We start from the raw sequence: 23843 nt of genomic DNA on the forward strand, positions 1-23843 counted from the left end.
ATTTCTGAAGTTAGTTTGATCTGTTCACTTTATTTTTTCCCTTCTGCCTTTCCACTGTATTAATTCCTTGGGGTCAAACAGCATTTAATTTTTGCTTAGTGTTGGATCTTACTTGCAAGAGTAGGTTATTGAAATTAGGCAGACAAATTACTGAAAATACATACTTGCTGCAGAGCAAATCTTCCAAATAATTGAGAAAAAAAACCAACCTTCTAAACTTGTCACTTTCTTTTGAAAATGGTGTCTCAGAAAAAGATTATGTAGTCATTCTTTAAGGACTACATTAAGTGTAAACTATATAAATTGGATAAAATTGGAGAACAGTACTGTATGGGTATAAATTTTAATGATATTTTTAAAGAAAAAACAGTTCTTAAATGAAAGTTATAAAATTCTGGTGCTAATTTTGTCTTTATTGGCTTTTCTTGCTATTGAATACCTCTGAACCAACACTAATATCAGCATGTGTCTTTGGGCATCATCAAGTGGTGGAGCAAACTGATGGAAATACATAAAGTTTGTTGATAAGTTGCCATTATAACTGAGGATTTAGTATGACTAATAATGATAATGGCATCAAGGATAAAAAGTCAGTCAAAGAAAAAGGGTCAGGAAATCTGTGAATGTTGATAGACTTCATGTCCTTCAAGAACAAGTGGAATTTTTCAAAATGTTTAGAGTTTCAGTCTGCTCTGAGTCTCCAGGATTGCTTTTTTTTTGAAATCAAGTACCCCTCATCTTCCTTCCTTCTCTACCCCCTGTCAGCCTTCTAAACCTTTGGTAGCTTCTTTGAAGATAACCTAAGCAGGTTTCCAGTCTCAAAATAATATCATGGGTTTTTTTCTCTTTTATCAGGGTAGCAAATCAGAAAAATAATAATCTTTTTCAAAAGAGGAATGAGGTTTTTTTTCTTCCGGAAAGAAAAATTCTTCACAGACCTCCATTGTCTGTGATTGTTCCAATATTTTCTTTTATGCAGTCTTTCTTCCTAACTCTCATTAATGGCATTAAGAAAACAGAGAATAAGGAATAAATAAGATACTTTCCATCATATCTCAGTTTAATCTGTGTGCTGTCATGCTCAGAGATTACCAGAAGAGAATCAACTCCAGCAACCTGTGAAGTCAGCTGAAGTCTTTCCACATTTGGGATGTAATGAAGATCCTGAATTGAGAGAAGAAAAGAAACCTAATGAAAGCATGATGGATGTGGAATATCTGCAAAACCAGAACTTTACCAGTAAACCTGAATATACAGAAAATAAACTGGAAATAAACAGAAGAAAATTAACTGCAGGCAGATATGATAAAATTAAAACTGATAGAACATTTAAACAACTTCTAAATTTCAGTGGTCAAGAAAGTACCATTAGAGGCAACAGAGACAGTAAGCTGCATACAGAGGAAGAGAGTTTAATGGGTTTTGGTAATCAAAGTAAAGAAGAAAAAAATGGCAGGAAAGATAGTTTTGTTTCAACTGAAATCTGTGTGAGTGTGAACAATGATCCTAGTGAAATGTTAAATGAGCAAATTGCTAATGCAGAGAGACAGAAAACAGAGGGGAAATCAAAGAAGTTGCCTGTAGTGCAATCAGAAACTGATTTTGAGCTAACAACAAAGAAAACTGAAGTAACTCCAAAAACTGCAAAGGAGGCCCTGGGTATCAGCCCTTACAAACAGCAACAGTTTTCACAGAGACCTTACTTTCAATGTCAGCATGAAGAGCATTCCTTTACAGAAAGCAAAAGCCATAGTACTTTAAAATCTGAAGACAGAGAGTTTCAAGTGTGTGGTGAAAAAGCTGGTTCTCTTTCAGGTGCAACGGATGCAACATCTTTAGACAAAGTTGCATCCTCTTTCGGAGAGCTGGCAGTGCACAATGGAAGTGAAAGAACAAAGTTAAATTTGCAATCTATGAGTACTCCAGATGTTTATCATCATGTTGAAAAGAATACTGACAAACTGCAGAAACCATCTCTGGATAAAGATTACTTCCTTGTAGAAAATGAAATCCTAGAAAAATCAAATTCAAATAAAGCCAAGAATACAGAGCAAGAAATTTTGGCTGTTTCTTCAGGAAATATTTCAGAGACTCACTGTGCAGCAAAAGTTTTTGAATCCTACCCATTAGATTTTCAGCTATCACCAGTGCAGAATGATCAACATTTAGGTACAGAATTGTTAGGAAATGCTGGTGATTTAAATGCAAATTTAGGTGTCTCAGGAATTTTTTCTGGAGGAGAGGATTATTTTCCATTATCAGAACATGAACTAGCAAAAAAGCTTCTAAGTCACTATAAGAAAGTCAACGTGAAGAAGCAGAGTGGAGAAGACAGGCTAGAACAGGGTCAGAAATGTAAAGATTTATTGTTAGTTTCAGAAGTAGACAGTAGAGATGAGGGTAGTAGCACAAAGGTCCCTGGAAAAACCACTGAACTCCAGAAAACATTCAGTGAAAAAGTAGGCATAAAAGCCTCATTTAAAAAAAAGGAAAAGCAAAAAAAGAGAGAGAAAGATCATGAAGAGAAAAGGAGCACAGCTATGATTAAGGTACCAGAGTTTCTGTGCAATGCAAATGAAAAAGTTAATCTAAGAATGATTTTAAATCAATGCAAATCAACATTTGAATCACAAAGTATGTCAAGGTCAAGTGATTTAAGATTGATTGAACATAATTTAAACAATGAATATGCTAATCATATATCAATTACTGTGCATTTTGAGATGCTTAAGACTTCTAAGTTCTTAGAAATTAATTTTTATGTTTATTTCGTGTTAATATTTGCCATCCTTTTCTCCACCCAACTGATGCTCAGCATGTTGATTAGAAAAATGAAATCTAAGAACATACAGTTTGTTACTGTGTCTATATTTTTAGGTCTTTTTTCGAAGCATAATACATTTGATTCTGTGTTTATGTGAGTATAAAAGATCTGATAATAAATCAATTTAAATACTTTGTTTCTATTGAGGACTGTTGAAAATTTTAATAGAGGGAAATATGGAGAGGAACTGAAGAAGCTGCCTTTGCATTAGCCTTTAGGAAATGTCTCAGATATCATATGAAAAATTAAGTAAATCTGGTAAATTTTAAGTAACCCAATGATTGGTTTGTTTGAAAACGTTGCTCTCATTATCCTTTGTGCCCTGTTTGTATGATCATAGGAATATAGGTGTGCTCTTACTTCACGTTAGCTCACATTTGGTAACTTAGCACCACAGTAGTGCTAATGAAGACAAGGTATGTATAGTTTCAACCATATTATTACTGGTGATTACACTTCTTGCTTAAATGACTTGCTCTGGATCTGCCAATACATAGAGACTACCAGCCAACTGGTTTTCATTAGGATTTCCCTAATTACCATGTTTACACTTCAGTGTCTGCACTGCAGAACAGCTGTGCCCTTACCAGTCTCCCAACTGAGTCAGTGGGGGCACTGGGCAGGGGGGCACACCATGGAGCACAGATGTACAGGGGTTTGGATGCTGCTCTTTCTGAACCTGCTGCATCTTGGCTTTAAGATACTCTTTCTTTTCTTGGAGGGGATTTCCAAACTTTTCTGGTGTCATTTGTGCTTGCAAGCTTAAATCCTTCTTCCAGCTCCTGCTGAACTGATTGAGAAATGGTAGGCCACTTTCTCCTTGGGAATTCTTGCACACTGTGTTTGGGTCATTGTTTGCTCTACCTATTTGTTTGGAGAGAAAGCCAAAGTGAGCAGTTTGGTGTTGCTTTCTGCTAAGAGGCATCTGACTGAAGTGAGAGACTTCAGGACTTCTTCGCTTTATGGATGTCTTTGTCAAGGGTTTCATACTTGGCTAATGCTAACTTCCTGAAGCCTTCAAGAGAAGGTGATGGTGGTGGGAACTGCTCATCCTGCTTTCTGGACATAGCATACATACACGAGTAAGTATTTTCCCTTCTGCTTTTCTAAGAGTGTAATACGTTCCATATGCTGCATTACAAAAAGTGCATTCCAATTTATCTTAATCTTTTACAGATTTTAAAGAACAAGGAAGCATCTGCACGTAAGGCATATTCAGATCTAATGGCACAGCAAAATAGCACAGCTGATGAGAATAAAAAGCTCATGGGAAAGGTGAAAACACTTGAGGAGATGTTGGAGAATATGAAGAAACAAAAAATCCGAGTGGAACAGGAGCTCCCTAAAGTGAGAGAAGCTGCAGAAAAAGAGCGGAAGAAGCAGCAAAAGGAGATGGAGGAGATCTGTCTTCAGAAGACCAAGGCTGAGCAGGAGGCAAAGCAGTGTCGTGTAAATCTAGAAAGCATTGAGAGAGAGAAAGCAGATGCAGAGCAGGAGTTGGAGTGTGTAAGGCAGTTCATTATTCAGGCAGAGACTCAAAGAAGTATACTGGAAGAAAACCTCCGTGCTTTTCGAAATCAAATAGAAGAAAGCACCTTTACCAGAAGAAACCTTGAAGAGCTCCTAAGAAGAAAAGATACAAATCTTCACGATTTAGAGAAACAGAAAAACACCTTGATGCAGGAACTGAAGAAAAAAACAGATGGAGAAGAGAAACTTATGAAGCTCATCAAGCAAATGGAACAAGATCTTGACTTTAAAGGGAACCTATCAGAAATAAAGCTACAAGAAAGAGAGAGAGCTGAATCTGGAATGAAGGTTATTGAAGGCACATACTCTGTAACTAGAGAAATTTCCCTGCCAACTTTCACAGCTGGGCAAGGTAGCCAGTGTAGGATTGATTCTGAAATTATGAGTTTCCAGAAGAAACTAGAAGCTAAAAAAGTAGAAGAGCTCAAACAAAAGATAGATGAGTTGACCCTTGCTAACAAAAAAGCCGATAAAACTATTAAAGACCTGAAATACGAACTGACTGAAATTGAGCTTCAGAAATCATCAACAGAAGAAAAGTCTCGTTTGTTAAAAGAAAAACTAGATAAAGTCAACAGTGAACTTAAATGCTTAAAAATTAAGTTGGAGGAAAAAGACCAAGTAGAGCAGGGATATTTGCAACAGTTGAAAGAACTGGACAGGCAGCTTCAGAGAACCACAGGTAAAGCCGAAGAGGTGATGCAAGAAAATATGGATCTTAAAAAACTTAAGATGAACTACCAGGAGGACCTGAAATCTGTTCAGCAAGAAAAGATGCAGCTAAAAAGAGAAATAGAGGAATTAACCAGATCACAGACAAAAACGGAAATCACTATCAAACATCTAAACTCACAAATCAGTTCCCTTCAAAAAGAGAAGCTGGCAGCTGAACACAGAACACAGTCATGCAAAGGAGAAGCAAATAATCTTCAAGACCAATATAAGAAAATTAAAGAACAGTTGCTTCAAAAAACAAAAGTAGAGAAAGAAAACCAGCATGAAATTCAGATGCTGAAGAATGAATTAACCAAAAGCAATCAGGTTTCAGAAACATTGAAACAACAGATAGAAGACCTTAATAAATGGAACACTGAAACAAAACTACTGATGAAGCAAATTCAATCTGAATCAGAGAAGATGGCTTTGGAAAAACAAAATATTCAGAGGAAAAACGATTCATTGAAAGCCCTAGCAGATGGTTTCAAAGAACAGTTGCGTACAACAAATGAACAATTGCACAAACAAACAATAATTGAGCAAGAATTCATATGTAAAATCAAAAGCCTAGAAGTTGATCTTGCAAAAACAAAAGACTTAGCTAGCGACTATAAACAAAAATGCGATAAACAAAATGCTTCCACCCTTAGCACTGACCGGGAGCTTAAAAATTTAAATGCTCAGATGAATGCTCTAACTTTGGAAAAGAGAATGAGTGAGCAGAAGATAGCACTACAGCAAGCTCATATACAAGAACTAAGTAGCAAATTAAAAAAATTGCAGGATGAACTCCACCAGAAGACTCTGGATGAACAGATGGCACGCAAGAAGATGATTCTATTTCAGGAAGAATCCATTAAGTTTAAACACTCTGCAGAGGAATTTAGGAAAAAAGTTGAAAAATTACTGGAATCCCATAGCATCACAGAAAAGGACATATCTGGTATAAAATTAGAATGTGTTGCTCTTCAGCAAGAAAAGCATATGGCTGAGGAAAACATCATGTTGTACAAGAGGCAAATGGAAGATCTGCAAGAAAGGCTTAAAAAATGTCATGAACAACTACAGCAAGGGAAGCAGGCTGAAATGGACTATCACCAGAAGTGCAGGAAACTCGAGGAAGAATTGGAAGCACAGAAGCGCATGGTTGAGAGCTTGAAACATAAGATGGATCTGCAGGTCAGGGAGAGTGAACACAGGCTTCTTTCATTGCAGAATGAAATTCAGCAAAATAATAAGCTTCAGGATTCTGGATTTAAATTGAGCTGTGAGAGAAGAGGAAATGATTTCAATTACCTGAGTGAGACTGCAGCTAAAGAATTTGAACAGCTTCCTCCACGTGCAAAACCAAGCTCACCTTTGTTAAGGAAGAAACAGGAAAGATCAGGTTTTAAATCGGATCAAATAGAAGAAAATACATTGTATGTGAGTGCTGATGATACAGTACCAAGAGAGGTGCAATTTCAGATGTCAAGCATAAACCAATCACTAGAAGATTCAAGTTCCCAGTCATTTACAGAGTTTGTTTCACAGATGAGTACACAGTTCCAGATAACTTTTGATAAAGCAAGCCAAATCTCTGGAACATCTGAAAGGGACATACTGAGAAACAGGAACCTACACAGTTCCAGACAAACCATTAGACATGGAGAAGACACACAACATGAATTAGGAGTGGTAAAACTGCATCCCTTGGAGGTACACGCTACATTTTGTGAGGGTTTGCCTTCCTAACAGTGCCTTTTGGTCCATTTGGTTCGTTGGTTTTGGTTATGCTTTATTACTATTCTGTTTAGTATTTCTTATGTCCCTACCTTGGTGAAGGGAACCACTTCTGTCTTACATAACACAAAAAGCTTTATATTAGACCTTACTACCAGGTTTGTTAATGTCTAAGAGATTATTCTAAAAATTTGTATTGAAAATAGGAATTCACATACACTGTTGTATCTTTATTGGTCAAAGTAAGCTTTGATTAACAAGCAGTAAGCTCATATAGTAAGAGACAACAGTTGCTGGTGTTTAGTCTAGTCATATTCCTATTATTGAATAAATATTTGAAATGGAAAATGCACTTCAGAACTCAAGCCCTTTATATATCTCTGCTCGCCAGTCCTAGTAGCGTTTCTCCTTTCTGACTTGCATTCAAGTTCTTCCTTTGGTTTCTCTGGTGGTGGATTTAGGAGTGAATTATATACAGCATAGTCTGCAGTTGTATTTCTCACTGTGTCAAAAACTTCCTATTTGCAGATAGTGAAGAACAAGCACTATGACATGCATGTTGAAGTCACAACATTAAACCAAGAAAATGACAAGACTTTTGGTAATGAAGAGAGAATGTTTCAGGGATTCAAAACTTCCGAAGGGCTTAGGAAAGAAGACTTTGCAAAGATGAGCTCTTTCTTAGGAGAAGAGGTTTTGAGAACTGTTGATGATGCTACTCAGCTGGAATATTTTACAGAGGAATATGATGCTATTAAATTTCAAGGTCTCCGACATGATGTAACTGCCAGGCAGTTGACTGAAGTTAAACTTTTAGACAGGCTCACTGTTGAGCAGCTCATTTCAGGGCAGAAAACTATTGATGAGGTTCAGAAAAGTCTTGAAAAGTTTTTAACTAAACCTACAGCTATAGCTGGGCTGTACCTTGAATCCAGCAAAGAGGTACTCTCTTTTGCTTTAGCAGTAAAGAGAAAAATCATAGGAAAAGCACTGGCCTTAGCATTTTTAGAGGCCCAAGCAGCTACTGGTTTCATTATTGATCCCACAACAGGTCAGAAATGCTCTGTTGATGATTCAGTTGTTAGAGGGCTTGCAGATAGCGAATTCAAGAGTAGACTGCTTGAGGCAGAGAAAGCTGTTTTGGGTTATTGCTGTTCTGGGAAACTGCTGTCTGTATTTCAGGCTGTGGAAGCTCAACTTTTAGAAAGACAAAGAGGTAAAAATATCCTTGAGGCTCAAATTGCATGTGGGGGCGTTATTGATCCTGTAAGAAGTGTTCGTGTACCTCCAGAAGCCGCTGTGCAGCTTGGCTTGCTTAATAACACAATTTTAAAATTTTTGCATGAACCTTCAAGTAATGCAAAATGTTTCCACAATCCAAATAACAGGAAAGCTATGTACTACTGTGATTTGCTGAAAATGTGTTTGTTCAGTGTAAGCAGTAAATGCTTTCTCCTTCCAGTTGGTGAAAGGAAAATAAGCAGCCCGTCAGCAGAGAAAAGTCATAAAACCTCTGTAATAAGTGTTGACACAGGAACTGAAATGACTTCATATGAGGCTTATAAAAAAAATTATATTGATAAAACTACATATCTTGAGCTTTCTAAACAGGAATTTGATTGGAAAGAGTCTACGTGTTTTGACTCTGATGGAAACTCTTTTCTTTTGCTTACAGATCTTAAAACAGGTATACAGTTTAATATTGAAGAGACCTTAAATCAGGGTAGAATTGACAGAGCATTAGTCAACAAATATAAGGAGGGCCTCATCACAGTTAATGAGTTTGGTGATATTTTAGTTAGCAGTTCACAGCCAAATAAAGATTTAAACAGTCCTATTGCAGGGTTCTGGCTTTCTGAAACCAATGAAAGAATTCCAGTCTTAAAAGCCTCACGCAAAAATTTGGTAGACAGAGTTACTGCCCTCCGATGCCTTGAAGCTCAGGTTAGTACAGGAGGTGTAATTGATCCATTTACAGGGAAAAAGTACAGTGTTTCAGAAGCTTTGCAAAGAGAGCTAATAGATGATGGTTGTGCCAAGCAAATCCAGCAGTGTGAGCTGATCTTTACTGGGATCATTCATCCTGTAAGGAACACTGTTATGTCAGCTGTTGACGCTGTGCATTTAAGTGCTATAGACAAGGAAATGGGCATGCGATGCCTGGAGTATCAGTACTTGACTGGTGGCTTGATAGATCCAAAATCTCATTCCAGATTAACAATGGAAGATGCAATTAAGAATGGTATTATTGATGCTATCACAGCTACAAAGATGAAGGATGAAAAATTGCACATTAAAGCTTTAACATGCCCCATGACTAAGAAGAAGATAACCTACAAAGAAGCTTTAGATAGAGCTGTTTTTGATTGCCACACTGGGCTGCGGTTGTTAGAAGCAGCTCAGCCCATGAAAACAGGAATTTCCAGTCTTTACTATAATTCATAGTGGACAGAAGATACTAGGACTCACTTTGGGCTCTGCTTTAAAACCTGTTAAAGTTAAGGAAAATATCTGTGATGACCTTTATGGAAAATCATAAGTGGTGTTTTCTGCCATTAATTAGTTGCTGTAAAACTAATTGTTATGAACAACTAATTAGCATAAACCACTGAAACTGGAATTAAGTAAGATATTACTTATTGCAAAACTGACATTTATAGATAGGCAGATTCATAATTTCAAAATGCAATCTATGTGTTCAGTCTTTACCTGGAGGCCTTGTCTGCCATTACCTTTAATGTAGGTAGTGTAAATGAGAAATTATACTGAGGTTAAGTTAATATTAGTTCAAAGGGGGTAGATTTAGGTGACATATTAAAGATTGAAAGGGGTTGCCCATTTCGTGAGTGAACACAGTGTAGTATTTCACGTGACCTGTTACTTAAATTACAATTACAAACCAGTTTGCAGATACCATTTGTTTTACAAGAGGGGCAATGAAATATGCAAGGATTAGATCTGCAGTACAGTAAGCACACCTGCATCAGTAGTTTTTCTCAACTGCTATTTCATTAATTTTAATGGGCTGTTTGCACCAAAACCTTGTGTTTCCTGTCCTGAGTTTTCCTCTTATTTCATGTTATTTTTTTCTTAGAATTGTTTTCTGCTCTAATAGGCAAATGAATTACAATTACATATAAAATTTTTTAAAAATTCATTGAAATAAAATGTTTTCATTTTTACTTATGGTACATGGAAGGGCTTAAGCAAGTTTTCTCAGTATTGAGAGTCCACCTATCAGATTGTACTAAGATGAAAAGGAGTATGTTTTCCTGTGCAGAAAAAGATTAAAGTCTCAGTATTTTACTCTTATTTTTTCTTGTTTCTGTAGACATAAAAGCAATGTATTTTTCCTAATTGTATTTTGGTAATCCATGTGCATAATGTGCAGAATACTATTATGCTATACTGGTTTTACATATCCTTACCTGAGGGTAATGCAAAGGCAGCAATTCAAAGACACTTTATATGCAAATGCTTTTTAGATTTTATCTGCTGAGTAATGGCTGGGATGCAAAGCTTTTTCTTGCTATCAATAATTTTATAATGATTGTATGTGTGTATGAATAAGCACCTTTATCATAATTAAAAATCACTTGAGGTATTATTTTGTTATTGTTTATAATTATGTGGCATTTTTGTTCCTCCGTCAAAGTGTCATAGTAATGGATGTGGTGATAAATAAAAAAGAAATAATTTTATGTTTGTGGTGATAATAATGACATTGTGATAGAATTGTGTTTCTACAGACATTAATGTTACATATTTCAACAATTCAAATTTACGTGTTTCTTTACAATTCATGGCACTCATCAGAAATCAATGGAAGAGGAAAAGAAGGAGCATGTTGAGAAAGCTGGGGATTTACTGAAATGGGTGTCAAACCTCAGCAAGACACTCAGCAAAGAAGAAGGAGAAAAGGCTGAAAAGACAGATTTACCTAAGCAGCAGGTACACATGTCTTTTGATAAAGCACCACTTCCTCTTTTTAGGCTTTTGCATGGATTAAAATGCCAAAATAATCCATGAATACTTTTTTTTTTCCCCTACAAATCACCATCCACATTTTACTCAGGACACAATTTCACATTTGGTTGTGAGTAGAGAGTTGGGTAAATAAACATCAATGTTTAGGGACACAAGCATGTTACTCAAGAAGAAGCCTCCAGTGTTTTTTACAGACCTAGCATGTGACATATTCTGACACTGCAAAATATCAGTTTAGAGAAATTGGACCCTGCACACCATATCTCAGCCTTTGTAGAGGGAAAGTGCATCCTGTCAGGATGGCATTTTGGGCACCAGGAAGGAGAAAGCTGGTAGGAGGGGCCTGAGGGCCAAGTTTCTATTATTTTCTTTTGAAAATTAATCTGAGGGGTCCTCTTAAGGGATAGTCAAAACTGCTGTCCTAGGAAGTACAGCAGATCTTAACTGAGGTCTCTGTTACCACGCTACTCCACAGGCTGTTGGGATGGCCCATCCTGATGCCTTTGTATTTAACAAGACATTGTCACTGTGTGCATTGTAACTCTGACCATAAATTTCCATCTGTGAAGTTTCCTGTCATTTCTAGGCCCTCCCCTGCTGGGTTTGCCCCATGAAATAGCTTAGTTACACCCCAAAAGGTTTCAGTAGGTGAAGGCTGACCTGCACACTAAGCTGCAGAGGGACAGTGTCTTGTCCACATCCCTCAGTACAGCACTGGATGTGTCATCATGCAAACATGATTTTTGGCCCTCTTGCCATCCTGTTCCTGTCTTCTTATTTTGGTGATACTTTCTGGTGCAAGAGCCACTGGACCAGCATGTGCATAAATCCAGCTTGCTGTTGGGAAGGATGGCAGTCCTGCTGACCACTGCTCTGGCATGTAGCTTGTTCAGAGAGGACTAGTGCTAGCTCTGAGTTTGTCCCTATATCTACAGGAGGAAGTAAGATTGTACTGATTTGGACATATTGATTGGTAAATTGCTAGTAGTTAAAATCAGGATTTGCAAAAGCATTCACTGCTGGTTCTTCTGCCCCTGTTAATGACTACACTGCAAACCTTTATCAGTGTTGGGCCAGCACTTAACTCCTTAGGGCATCTCAGCTTGCCATAGCAACTGTGGGTGTCATCTCTGTCTAGCCTGTGCCTCCAGTGAGTAACCTGTGAGTTGGCTGTCTTGGCTTCCTGTGGGAGATGGGTGTTTGCTGAGGGTCTTTGCTTCCCTTGTGAAATGGCTGGCGAGGTAGCTGCACCTTTCAGAGGTGCCTGGATTTGTGTCTCCACTGACTAGCAGTGATGCCATGACAAGTTGTGTAGAAACATGTGGAAACCAGTGATTTAGCTAGTGATTTAGAAAGTGGTCAATAGCTAGTGTCAGCTGAAATACATGTCACACAGAGGGTTGGGGTTGCTGTGGGGTGTAGCCAGGTACTGGGAAGAGAAGCTGATGCCAGTAGTGACAGGATGTACACAGCAGGCACAGTGACACTGGTTCCCTGAGTAAAGTGGATCTTGTCATCCCATCTGCTATCTCAGCCTGCTCCCCTCATCTTCTCCTGGTTCTCCTGGTTCCTGTGCAGGCAGTACAAGTGATGAGATTGTGGCTTGCTGGTGGTGATTGCAAAGGGAGACTTTTTGGGCCCTTTGATTCGATGCATGCAAGGACAGATTGGTTGTGTCCAGACCCAAGTGGATGAGGGGCCCAAGCACCTTGCTTGAGACTGAGCACCTATGTTGAAAATATCTCCAGCTTGCAGAACTCCCTTTTGATAATTTGCCTTTATTTATCCAAAATTAGTGCTTTTCTTTTAAGATACTGTAGGGAGCTTCTCAGGAAAATTATAAGATGAAATCCCCACAAGTTCCTCTACCAGAACAAGTCCTTGAGTGAGGATGACACAGAACTGATAGTGTGGAGAATATTAATTAATAATTCGTTTTTGCCAGGTGTCTCATATTGCATTTGTCTCTGTTAGTGAATTTCATGAAGCCTTGTGGTCTTTTCAAAAATTTGTTATCTCTCATTTTGGCGAGCAACTTCTTGAACATGACTATAGTACACAACCTTTATAAAGCTGCTATAAACTGTGCCAACTATAATATATGATTTTAAATTATTGATTAATTTTTCATCAAATAACATTTTGAAATATTTTGTTTTGCCCAATAGTTTTCTGAAAACAGCTTGCTTAATCAAAAGGCATATCACAATGACTTACTTATATGTAAATGATACCATTCCTATAAGTAATATTGCTCTAAGGAGAGCCAGTATTTTTTAAAAATCAAGCTCTTATATTATTGAGATAAGTCCCAGATATAAATAAGTTTCTGTTTGTTTTTATTTATGTACATTATTATATCTTGAACACGGGTTATTTATTTTTCAGATTTTCCTGCATGAAATGTCAACCAAGAAAGAACAAATAGCTGAAGCTCTGCAGACTACTCAGTCATTTTTAGCTAAGCACAGTGATAAGTATGCCATTTTTTGTTTCTGAAATCATGTAAATTAATTGAATCAATACATACTCTTTGCTTAAAAAGAAATCATATCCTTATAGTTCTAATTGTATTTCACCTACATTTTGGGGTTTTTTTGTCTTCCCATTTGGTGAAGCTTGATGCAATTTTGTTTATTTCAAGAATCTGACTTTGTATGCCTCTGGTCATCTTAAAAATATTAGATATTTAAATTTTCATTTGAAATCAAAATAAATAATAAATTTGTAGTAAGTTTGTACTTGAACTACCTACCGCAAGTTTGTTTCATCTGCGTCTAAAACCGGATGGTTTAAATTACTAAATTGCTGAGATATCTCATGACTCCTGGCTGGTTACATTACTTGTCTTGACTGGTAATCAGTAGACAAAGGCCCATGCAAAGGCCCATTCTTTTCTTGAATAACTGCAATCAGATTGTAGCTTTCTTGAACATCTTTGTTATTAGGCTGTATTTTTTCCTGACTACTTGTCTGGAATTGTACTAATATCTACTTGCCATTTTTGAGTAAAGGTAGGCAGACCACTCCCAACAAGTGACAAATTACCCAGCGATCTCCTTCTTCCATTTTTTTTCATAACAGAATGACAGATGAAGAGAGACATGAAATGGAAAAGCAAGTTAGATCTCTCCAGGAAAGCTACAGCTTGTTATCCAACGAAGCTTTGAAGCAGCTGCAGGAAGCACATATGGGTGATGAAAAGATGGAAGAAAAGGTAACAAGATTCAAACTTAGATTTCAGTTTCTCTTGAGATTTACTGCATGGTTTTTCAAACAACACATAATCAGCAAAACAAGAAGCTGCAATTAATAATGTGTGGAAGGAACTTGATATTTAATTGATTGAAGGTGGTGTGTATTTGCTATGAAATACTGTATGTGACCATACCTGTGCACATGAGCATTCTATTCATCAGACTTCTTTTGTGAAGAGTCTTAATAATGTGTGCCTTGCATGAAGAAAGATAAGCAAATCATTCATCTCTTAACTTTTCTCTTAAAAGCCATTCTTTGACTGCTAGATAAATCTGCGTTTCTGCTGCAAAAATGACACCATAAAATAACATGTGACTCTCTCCCATATATCACTCTGAGATGTCCTAGAAGTGATCTACTTTCAGTTTTTCTTAAAATTTTTCTGGGTATGAAAATGGGAGGACATAATACAATTAGCTCTGAGATACTATATTTGTTAATGAATATTAGTTTTAAATATGGAGTATTCTCATATACACATAGAAGCAGAGTCTGTGTAATGAATTCAAATAATGTTGCCAAACTGACTTCATGCTTTCCATGCAAACTAAATGCAATATTTGTTGCTAGAGTATCTGATTCCATATTGTTGAGTGTATATACAGAAATGCTGTATGCTGTAAACATGAATAGCATGGTTGTGTTGAATCACATACTGTTTCCAAATATTCTAACCTTTCACAGACATTTATAGCATGAAAATGTGCCTTTAAGGAATATGTTCTATTTGCCCTCTCTGCAATCATTTCTTCTATTGTCTTCCACTAACCCTATTTATGTATGCAAAGCATAGGTTTTCAATTCACAGATGCATGTTGGTTTTAAATCTTTTATCACATCATGTGCTGTTGAATGACTGACATAGATCACTTGCGCATTTGAGCTGCTAACATTCACAACATTCCTCCTGGCCTGGTAAGTACATGTTTTTATGCTTATCATGCATTTAAAATCAAAACGAAATTTTAAACGTACAGTCCAAAGATAATGATAGCTTTTATTTTATATTCCCTTTTAGGTGAATAAAGTCATTGCTGGTGTCATTGACCAAACAACTGGAGAAGTCCTTTCAGTCTTTCAGTCTATTTTAAGAGGTTTTCTTGACTATGACACTGGAATTAGATTGCTTGAGAATCAGCTGATTCTTTCTGGAATAATTTCTCCAGAGTTAGGAGTGTGTTATGATTTGGAAGAAGCTAAAGCCCATGCCTTAATTGATGAGCAGATTCTGTTGCAGCTGCAAGAATTAAGTAATGCAAAGAAGCTTTTGTCAGAATCATCATTAGCAAATATTCCAGTTGTTTCAGCTTTAGAACAAGGTTTGATTTCAGAACCTCTGGCTGTTAAAATTCTTGAGAATCAGCTTTCAAGTGAGTATTTGATTTTGCCATCTACTGGAGAAAAACTGTCTTTGCAGAATGCTTTCCAGAGAAATCTGATTTCTCCAACATTATATTCAAAACTCCTGGAAAGACAAGATACGTGTAAAGATCTCATAGACCCCAACTGTGCTGAGAAAATTTCCCTTGAACAGATGATTCATAGAAGCATAATACATGAAGCAACAGGTTTAAGACTCCTATCTGTGAAACCACAAGAAAAAGGGAGAATTGTGCTCAAATGTGGAAGGAGGGTAACTGTTTTGAGGGCAGCCCACGAAGGGCTCATTGACAGGGAAACAATGTTCAGGCTGCTGGGTGCTCAGTTAATGTCTGGAGGTATCATTGACCCTGACTCAGGGAAGAGAATGACTGTGGAAGAGGCCATGGGACAAGGGATGATAGATCAGGACACTGCCTGTGGGATCCTCACACATCAGGTTCAGACTGGTGGAATCCTTTGTCACAACTCAGGACAACGCTTGACTGTTGATGAAGCTGTGCAGTGCAACTTAATATCATCTACCAGTGCTCTGCTGGTATTAGAAGCACAGAGAGGCTTTGTGGGACTAATTTGGCCTCATACTGGTGAAATATTCCCCGTATCAACTTCTTTGCACCAAGATATGATTACAAATGAGCTGGCATTCAAAATACTGAATGATAGAAAGAAAATAGCTGCACTTTACATTCCAGAAACTTGTGAAATAATCAGTCTTGATAAGGCTGCAGAATCAGGGATAATAGACAGTAACACTGTATCTGTTTTGACCAATGTGATTTTACCAGATAAAATGCCCAATGTAGAGGAATTAAAGTCCTCTTGTAAAAATGCTGCAAAATGGTTATCAACTTACGAATTTCTGCCATCTGTATTTCATGACTGTGAGGGGGAACATGAAGATTCTGGCACAGAAGACCCTGTATGTCATAATCTAGATCAAGCTAAGAAAATATTCATGTCTTACCTGATGGTAAATAGTTATATGGATGCAAACACTGGACAGAGACTTTTGTTATTTGATGGACAACTGCAAGAAGTCATCAGTATGTTGCTGGAAGTTGATAGTGCTGGGTACAATGCTTGTGTGTCAGAAATGGAATTTAGTAACAAATATGTAAGCTCAAAAGGAATTCACCTAAAGTCAGCAGATAATGTTCAGGGTGATCTTTCAGGTGTTGAGAATTCTTGTAAAAACAGGAAATGTATTCAATTTGATGATTTTGGGAATTACGTATCTTCACAAGAAGATCTCCATGTGTGCAGGCCAGATGTTTGCAATGCTCTTGGTACTGAGCAATCAGAATATACACAGGAGATCCTGTTAAATATCCCTGCAGAACTCAGAAATGTAGTAGGCAGCACTCAAAATTCCATGAAGAGAAATGAACTCAGAGGTTTTTTGGAGGTTTCTGGGTGGACAGAACTCTGTAAGCATAACAATCAGCAGACAAATTCAGGAAACATTGAAGGGTATCTTCCAAATGACTCGAATATGACACTTTTATCACAAACAGCAAAAGAAGGGATTTGTGTGGGAGACAGTCTGGATAATGAAAACATGAGTGATAAAACATTACAAAATTCCTTGTGTGTGAATGATTTGTCAAATAACGAAACATGGAAGGAGCTGGAAAGGTGCACGGAATATGGGCCTCACATATTTCAAGCTGATAGTAGCAGAATGGTACTGGATAACAGCACGAAAGATAATTTTCAGAGACATCTTGGTTCATCCATCAGTGCAGAAACTGAAGATAGGCTTCCAGAGGAATTGGTTAGTCAATGTGGTGTCACACTGAAGTTTGAAGACAATAGATATGGTGCACAACTTCTCCAGGAATATGCAGGTCCATCCCTAGAGGACTGTCTTTATATCCATGGAAGGTCATCCCTGGAGGATTGTACTGATTTTCGGAATGAACTGTGTCTAGAAGACAGCACAGGCATGCACCATAGGCTTTCACTGGGTGGTGATACTGTCATACATGATGGACCACCTCTGGGGGACAGTAACAGCAAAGCACAAAGGCTGGCAGTAGAAGAAAGTGATCTTATATTCCACAAGTTACTGCCGTGTGACAGTAGCTCTGACTCATCAATAGAGGGGGATGATGGCACCCCACAGCTTGAGAGTAGCTGCCTGCAGCATGCCTGTGGTGAGGTAGCCTCTGAAGAGGACAGCTCTCAGTTGGATGATGGTGATGATGAAGCCTATGAAACACCTCAGGGTGACAATGATGACAGTGATGTCTATGATACTCCACAAATGGATGATGATGTTTCCTCTGACACTTCTCAAGGTGATGAGGGGTTTGATACCTTGCAGTTGGGGGATGATGATACACCAGAGCCAGAACTGGCTGGAAGATCAGTTCCATTAGGTTTTCTGGAGGAGAGAGGTGGTAGAATAGTCCTAAGAGAAGAGACCAGCTCTTTCCAAGAATTTGCAGTTAATGCTGAAGAGAATGTTCATGTAATTGTGAAAGGGAAACCTGAGAGCATAGCTATAGCTTCTGCAAATGCCAAAACTATGGGAAAAGTCCCTGAGGAAAAGGAAAGAACAGGGGGTTTTGGAGAGAAGGAGCAAGAGTTACCAATTACTGTCGAAAGTGAAGGAAGAAAGGAAGAAGGCATGAGCTATTTACGGAGTATGTATGAAGCAGTTGTACAAGACAGAATTCAGGAAGTTGAAATGAAAGCAGAAGGTGACCCGTGTGAGGAGGAATCTGAAAGTACACAGGAGGGGGAAGATTATGAGGAGGATTATGATAGTTATGATGACTCTGACACTGATTCTGACAGTGAAGATGAAATGGATATTTTTTATTCACATCATCAATGCATAAGTAAAGGTGACCAGCTGTTAATGTCTGCAGAAGATGTAGAAAGGAGCAATGAAAACAATCAGAATATTGATGACTGCTGCTATTCTTTAGGCCACAAGACCGGCTATATTTTGCAATTCCAGTCTAACCATGAAAATGGAAAACTATCCTCATCAATATGTGAATCAATGTCAAATATTTCTGAAGAAAGATATGTTGGTCTTTCATGTACCAGTGAAGAAGACACACAGCAGGAAACAGAAGATGAATATGGGATTTGTGTCAAAAGTGAACACAAGCCACAAGATACTACGGAGCCTATTCAGTCTGAAAATACTTTTGACACTAAATGGATGTCGACAAAGAGTGAAGAGAATAATGAAACACAGTTGAGACTAGCAGGTTCTCAGCTTCTTGATGGTACTGTGAAATCTGACATCAGTGTGACAGCCTACCTACAGCAAGCTACTGATGATGACCAAAGTACCTGGAAAAATTTGCTTCTCTCAGAATGCTTTACTGATAGCATGAATAAAGACTGTAATACCATGCCAATATTAGATTCAAATCATAGACAAAGACAGAGAGAGGCACTACTTGCAGAGGGAAATGTATTAAATTATATGGAACAACTAAAGGAAAGTTCATCCCAAATGGACAATAAATTCCTTACAGATACCTCTCATGTGGGTGATAATAGTTCACTTAGGGAGCCAATACATCCAGTCACCAGTTGGAATCATAGTCAAATAGAAAGAGGTTTTGAAATTCTTACAGAAAATAGAAATAGAGTAAATATTATGGAGGAATGTGATGTCATGGGGCTAAGTAATAGTCCCATTCAGATGGAAAACCTTGGGGAAATATTTGATGCAACAGTAATTAAAGCTGCTAGAGAAACTCCTGTTGCAAGTAAAGAAAAAGTAAATGTTGATCAAGCTTTTCTTGCCATTCAAGGTGCAAGATCAGATGAATTTAAGAGAGATGTTAACATTTCTGCTTCTTTAAAACAATATACAACATGCATAAAAGAAGGTGGCCATTCAGAATTCAATAAAACTGAATTCTGTTTTGAGAACATGGAAAGAGGGGAAAAGGATATATGGAATGAAAAGGATTTTCTGCTAAATGCAGAAGAAATGCATTCAAGTGAATTTAACACTTACTCTTTTCCCCCACCTGATACAGTGAAACCAAAGGAGATTAGCATAACTAAAGAAACAGGGAGAATCAACTGTCAAAATACTGACAATGTTCTTAAAGACATTCCAGAAAACAAAAGCAGCAATGATAGTGAAATTTTTCCCACAAAACCAGATGCTTTAGGAAGTATTGAGGATGCCAAAGAATTAGGGAGTGGAAGTGAAGTGCTGCCTACTGGGAGACATACTCACACCACTGATGTTTCTTCTGCAATTCTGAGTAGCACAGGGACTAAGTTGAATTACAGTGCCCAGAAGGAACATGAGATGCTGAAAAACACAAAGGGAGAAAATATCATGTTCAGTGAGACTTCCTCCTTTGGAAATAGTTTCAAAAAACAAGTGTCCATGGAGTCATTGCAAAAAGAAATGGGACCCTGCAAAGATTTTCAAGTAAAAGAAGGTATTTCACAACCAGCAGATGTGCCTGACACACTAATGGAAGACTTACAGAATATATTACAAAGGAAATTGAAAATGGGACATATTTATTGCAAGCAGGAAGGCGAACCCCTAAGTTACTCTGATACCAGAACTTTAATGCAAAATTTACTTAAAATGGTTAGAAGCACTCAGCTTGCGAGTGAAATTTCTAGTGGGTCAAATCTGAAGCAAATGAGCAATGCCATTAGAACTGCATTAATGGTCACCAAGCTGTGTACAGAGCCCAAGGACAGTGATGCTCCTTCACTGCTTTGGCCTGATTGCAGAAGTCCTGATCTTCTGCACGATATTCTGAAGCAGGAGTCCTGCAAACAAAAGACAGCTGATGCAGATGAAAGGAAGAGTGAAACAGACATGAAAGCTCCTGTTCCCAAGCTTGCTACTGCTGAACTTCTGGAAATTTTTCAAACTGCACTTGGAGATGAAAGTACAAGCAAGTTAGAGGAGCTGATAAATGGTTTGCTTATGAGCTCACAGGGTGCTGGTACCACCACAGAGCATGAGGGTAAAAGCAAAGGAGATGGGCTTTATTCTCTTTCCTCAACAGAGCAATCAGAACTTGGGTCAGAAACTGAAGAAGAGAAAACATTGGCAGATAACACAACCACTACTTGGAAAAGTGATCAGGAGCATGGGAAGACAGAAAGCCTGTCCAAAGGCTTGACTGAGCCTGTTTTGAAGACAAAAGAAGCAGTCGTGGGAGACATCCCCACTAGCATGGTAAGTAACGAATATGTGCTCAGTGTCCTGTGTTAACGGAATTGCATGGATCTTTCTGAGTGTTGGAGAGAACAATTGAACTGGAAAAATGGCTGAAAAATTAGACTATAAATTTAAAATAAATCATAATAAGCCCAAGGACTTTTATTGCTTATTTTCAAGTCAGTTTGGAAAATATTTTCTTATTTTTAAAACTCATTTTCAGTTTGATGGAGTACAGCAGTGTTTAAAGTTAACAGAGACAATGCAAGAACATTTGGCAGTGCTTCAAGATATGAAAAACCACCTAGATAAACAACAGCCTATTAGTAACAGCCTGGAAATACTAAAAGCTGAACTGGAACAGCTAGAGGTAAGTAAAGTGTTCTTTATGCTTGCATTTCAGTGATGGGTGCTAGAAATAGCCCTTAGGTTTCAAAAGAGGTATCAGAAATGTAATTAAAACAATTCAGATTTACACATTTTTTTCCTATCAACTTAATGCATTTTTTGTATATTCTCTTTGTAGTCATTTGAATCAGGACTGGCTACCTTTGCAATTATCCTAAAAAAGGACATGAAGTTGGCAGAAGAATTCTTAAAGTCTTGTAACAGGGATATTCCTGAAGAGAATATTAAAGAGCTGAAGATAAGCTATGACTCTCTGCAGGAAGCATTTTCGGAAGTCTGTGATAGATCTTCAAAACGAGCAAAACAAATAGTCTGTGCTGTTGACTTGGAAATGGTATGTTTTTGTCAGTGTATGTTTTTACCTTGATTTTTTTCAAGGTGATTGGGCTAAAATAAAGGAATTTGGCTTTTCTTTATTTTATCTTAGTATAAAGATACATGTATGATTCAATATTATATGGTAGAAAATGTGACTAGACTCCAGGAGCATAAATAAATATACAACTTCCCTTTCTAGTCTAAGCTTGCAGGATTACATCAGCAACTTCTAAACCAACTTCAGAGATTTTCAGACTGGATCACAGAGAACAATAAAATCATGAATGACTTCACAATGAATACTAACGATATAGAAGAGATGAAGAAAAGTTTACAGCTATTTAAAGTAAGTGCTCTTTATGGCAGGTGTTGATGCTTCTGGCAAAAGTTGCTCCTTATTATTAATTATTAGCTAGGTTTTTAATTCCTTCTCATTAACTTCTATTGCCTAAAGAGATGAGTAGAAGTAATTATTTAAGAAGACAACTATTTGATTATCCAGTAATAAAATCTTGTTGATTTGCTTTTTCACTTGCACAAAAAGTTTCATAGAGTTAGGATTGCTGAGCTATTGGCTATTGGCTCTACTTACATTTGTTACAATAAATCTGAGCCTTTTAGAAATCTAATTTATAATACAAATATTTCAGTGATTAAAATTGGGTTTTTATGCATTGGGTTCAGAATCTTTGCTGAAGTTTAATTGTCTTCCAAATCACTTATGTGTGAGAACACAAGATAGGAAAAGATAAAAAGGTATCTTCATTACACACTCCATATAATGAGTAATGGAAAACAAAGCACATCAGATTTTTAGGTAAAGTTCATTTACTTCTATATGTATAAATAATAAAAATTATTTAGATTGTTTTTGTGGTTTAAAATTGTTTTAATGTGCTTAAATAAAGTTCCAGAGAAATGGTATGGCCATAGGGGCTTCACAGTATGTAGCTGTTGGCAGAATTTGCCACATTGCTAGAAATGGTGACATTCTTGCTGTGGAGTTAAGAATAGGAATGGTTTCAAGTATATATTTTAAAATTTCTCATTCTCCAGACCTAGAACCTAGAAATGTTACATCTAACCTGCCATAAATCTTTTAGAGCTGAAGGTCAGTCAGTTTTCAAACATCCACGAGAGAGCAAAGAAATAGAGATGTAAAAGATCACATACTGAAAGAGTCAGTATGATTCTGAGTTTTGATTTTCCACAGCTAAAGTGTCTACCAAAAGCATTCTGGAATAGGGGCTGAGAAGAGATGGTAGGGATACTTGTGGTTTATTTGTACTCAATTTTTCTTTGTTGCTAATAATTCCCTTCACTTCATTTACAGAACAGTGCTGCAGAGCTCAGCTGTAAAAAAATGCAACTGGAGTCCACTGCATTTGATGTTCAGTTCTTCATTTCTGAACATGCTGAAGATCTTTCTCCTAATCAGAGCAAACAGCTGCTGAGGCTCTTAAATACCACTCAGAAATTTTTTCAGGAAGCACAGGAAGCAATAAGTTCTCAAGTGGAAAGTTTAGAGACTCAGTTACAGGCAGTGCAAGATCTGGGTGATCAGAAGGTTTGCCTTTCTGTGTAAATGTGTGCTGAATGTTTCTGTCTATGAATGAGGAATTTTAATATCAGCATGCACTATTGAGTGTATTTCTATCTTTTGCCTTTTTACTATGGATACATTTGTAGTTCTGCAAAGATGATGTTGATGAAATTTGGTGAATTATCATTTTTGTCTTTCCTTGGTACACTCACAGAAACAGCATATTAAATTAAGAACAGACACCGGTCTGCTCTTTCTAGCAATGAGAGAAGTTTACTTGAGGTTTGTCACAAGTGTTGTTTCTTCAGCAGCTGTATTGGTAATTGATCTGAGCTATATTGATCACTGAATAGGTGTGGGCACTGGGAAAACTGTGAGTAAAGTTGGGCCAGTTACTTCTTCAGCTGGCATGGCTGCAGCTGGCAAGTGTTAGCAGCCTTTGTAGAATCAAAAGAGGCTGATAAGATGCTGCAGCTTAACAGCACCCCCTCTTCTCTCATAGCAGCACTGTTAGGACTCAGAATCACCACCTCAGCCCCCATTTATGTGTAATTAAAAGTGCTTTAGTACTCTGAAGACTTTGTATTATTTTACCATTCCAAGAACATTTCTTTCTACTATATTTTGTAAAAGAAGCATAAAATTGAGTATAGGAAAGGCACAGATAGTTTTCTATGACTTTGTAACAAAAATGAGCTTGCATGTTTTGTTCTTCTCTACTGCTCAAAAAGTCCACAGTTTCTATTCAGGTAACATGTTATGCATACCAAAAAGAGCTAACTCACATTCACAACTAACCTCTGTTTTGATGTCCTTTTTTTTCAGAATTAATAGTATTTATCACAGGTTTCAAGTGCTTAAGAGACTGGATTTTCACTCCTGTAGTTTGGAGATTTCATCCTTCACATATGTGCATGGCCAGACTTCTATTGGGCAATTCCATCAAACATGGTCTCTTTTACTTACAACATATTTGAGGT

The 23843-nt window shown here is 37.4% G+C and overlaps 1 protein-coding gene across 16 annotated transcripts in view; it reads left to right on the top strand.

Moving 5' to 3' along the window:
• The window catches only part of DST (dystonin), a 289372-nt gene that overhangs the window by 164711 nt on the left and 100818 nt on the right, over window positions 1–23843 (top strand). For 8 of the 16 annotated variants that reach the window (XM_088162245.1, XM_088162257.1, XM_088162258.1 and 5 more), the window contains 8 exons: window positions 10610–10744; window positions 13169–13257; window positions 13865–13997; window positions 15057–20612; window positions 20818–20964; window positions 21121–21336; window positions 21520–21666; window positions 22654–22887. In XM_088162245.1, coding sequence (XP_088018371.1) covers window positions 10610–10744; window positions 13169–13257; window positions 13865–13997; window positions 15057–20612; window positions 20818–20964; window positions 21121–21336; window positions 21520–21666; window positions 22654–22887 — 6657 coding nt within the window. The other 8 variants (XM_088162250.1, XM_088162251.1, XM_014891770.2 and 5 more) reach the window with 3 other exon arrangements.

The sequence above is a fragment of the Sturnus vulgaris genome, chromosome 3 (assembly GCF_052056855.1).
Source record: "Sturnus vulgaris isolate bStuVul1 chromosome 3, bStuVul1.hap1, whole genome shotgun sequence".
Classification (NCBI taxonomy): Eukaryota; Metazoa; Chordata; class Aves; order Passeriformes; family Sturnidae; genus Sturnus; species Sturnus vulgaris.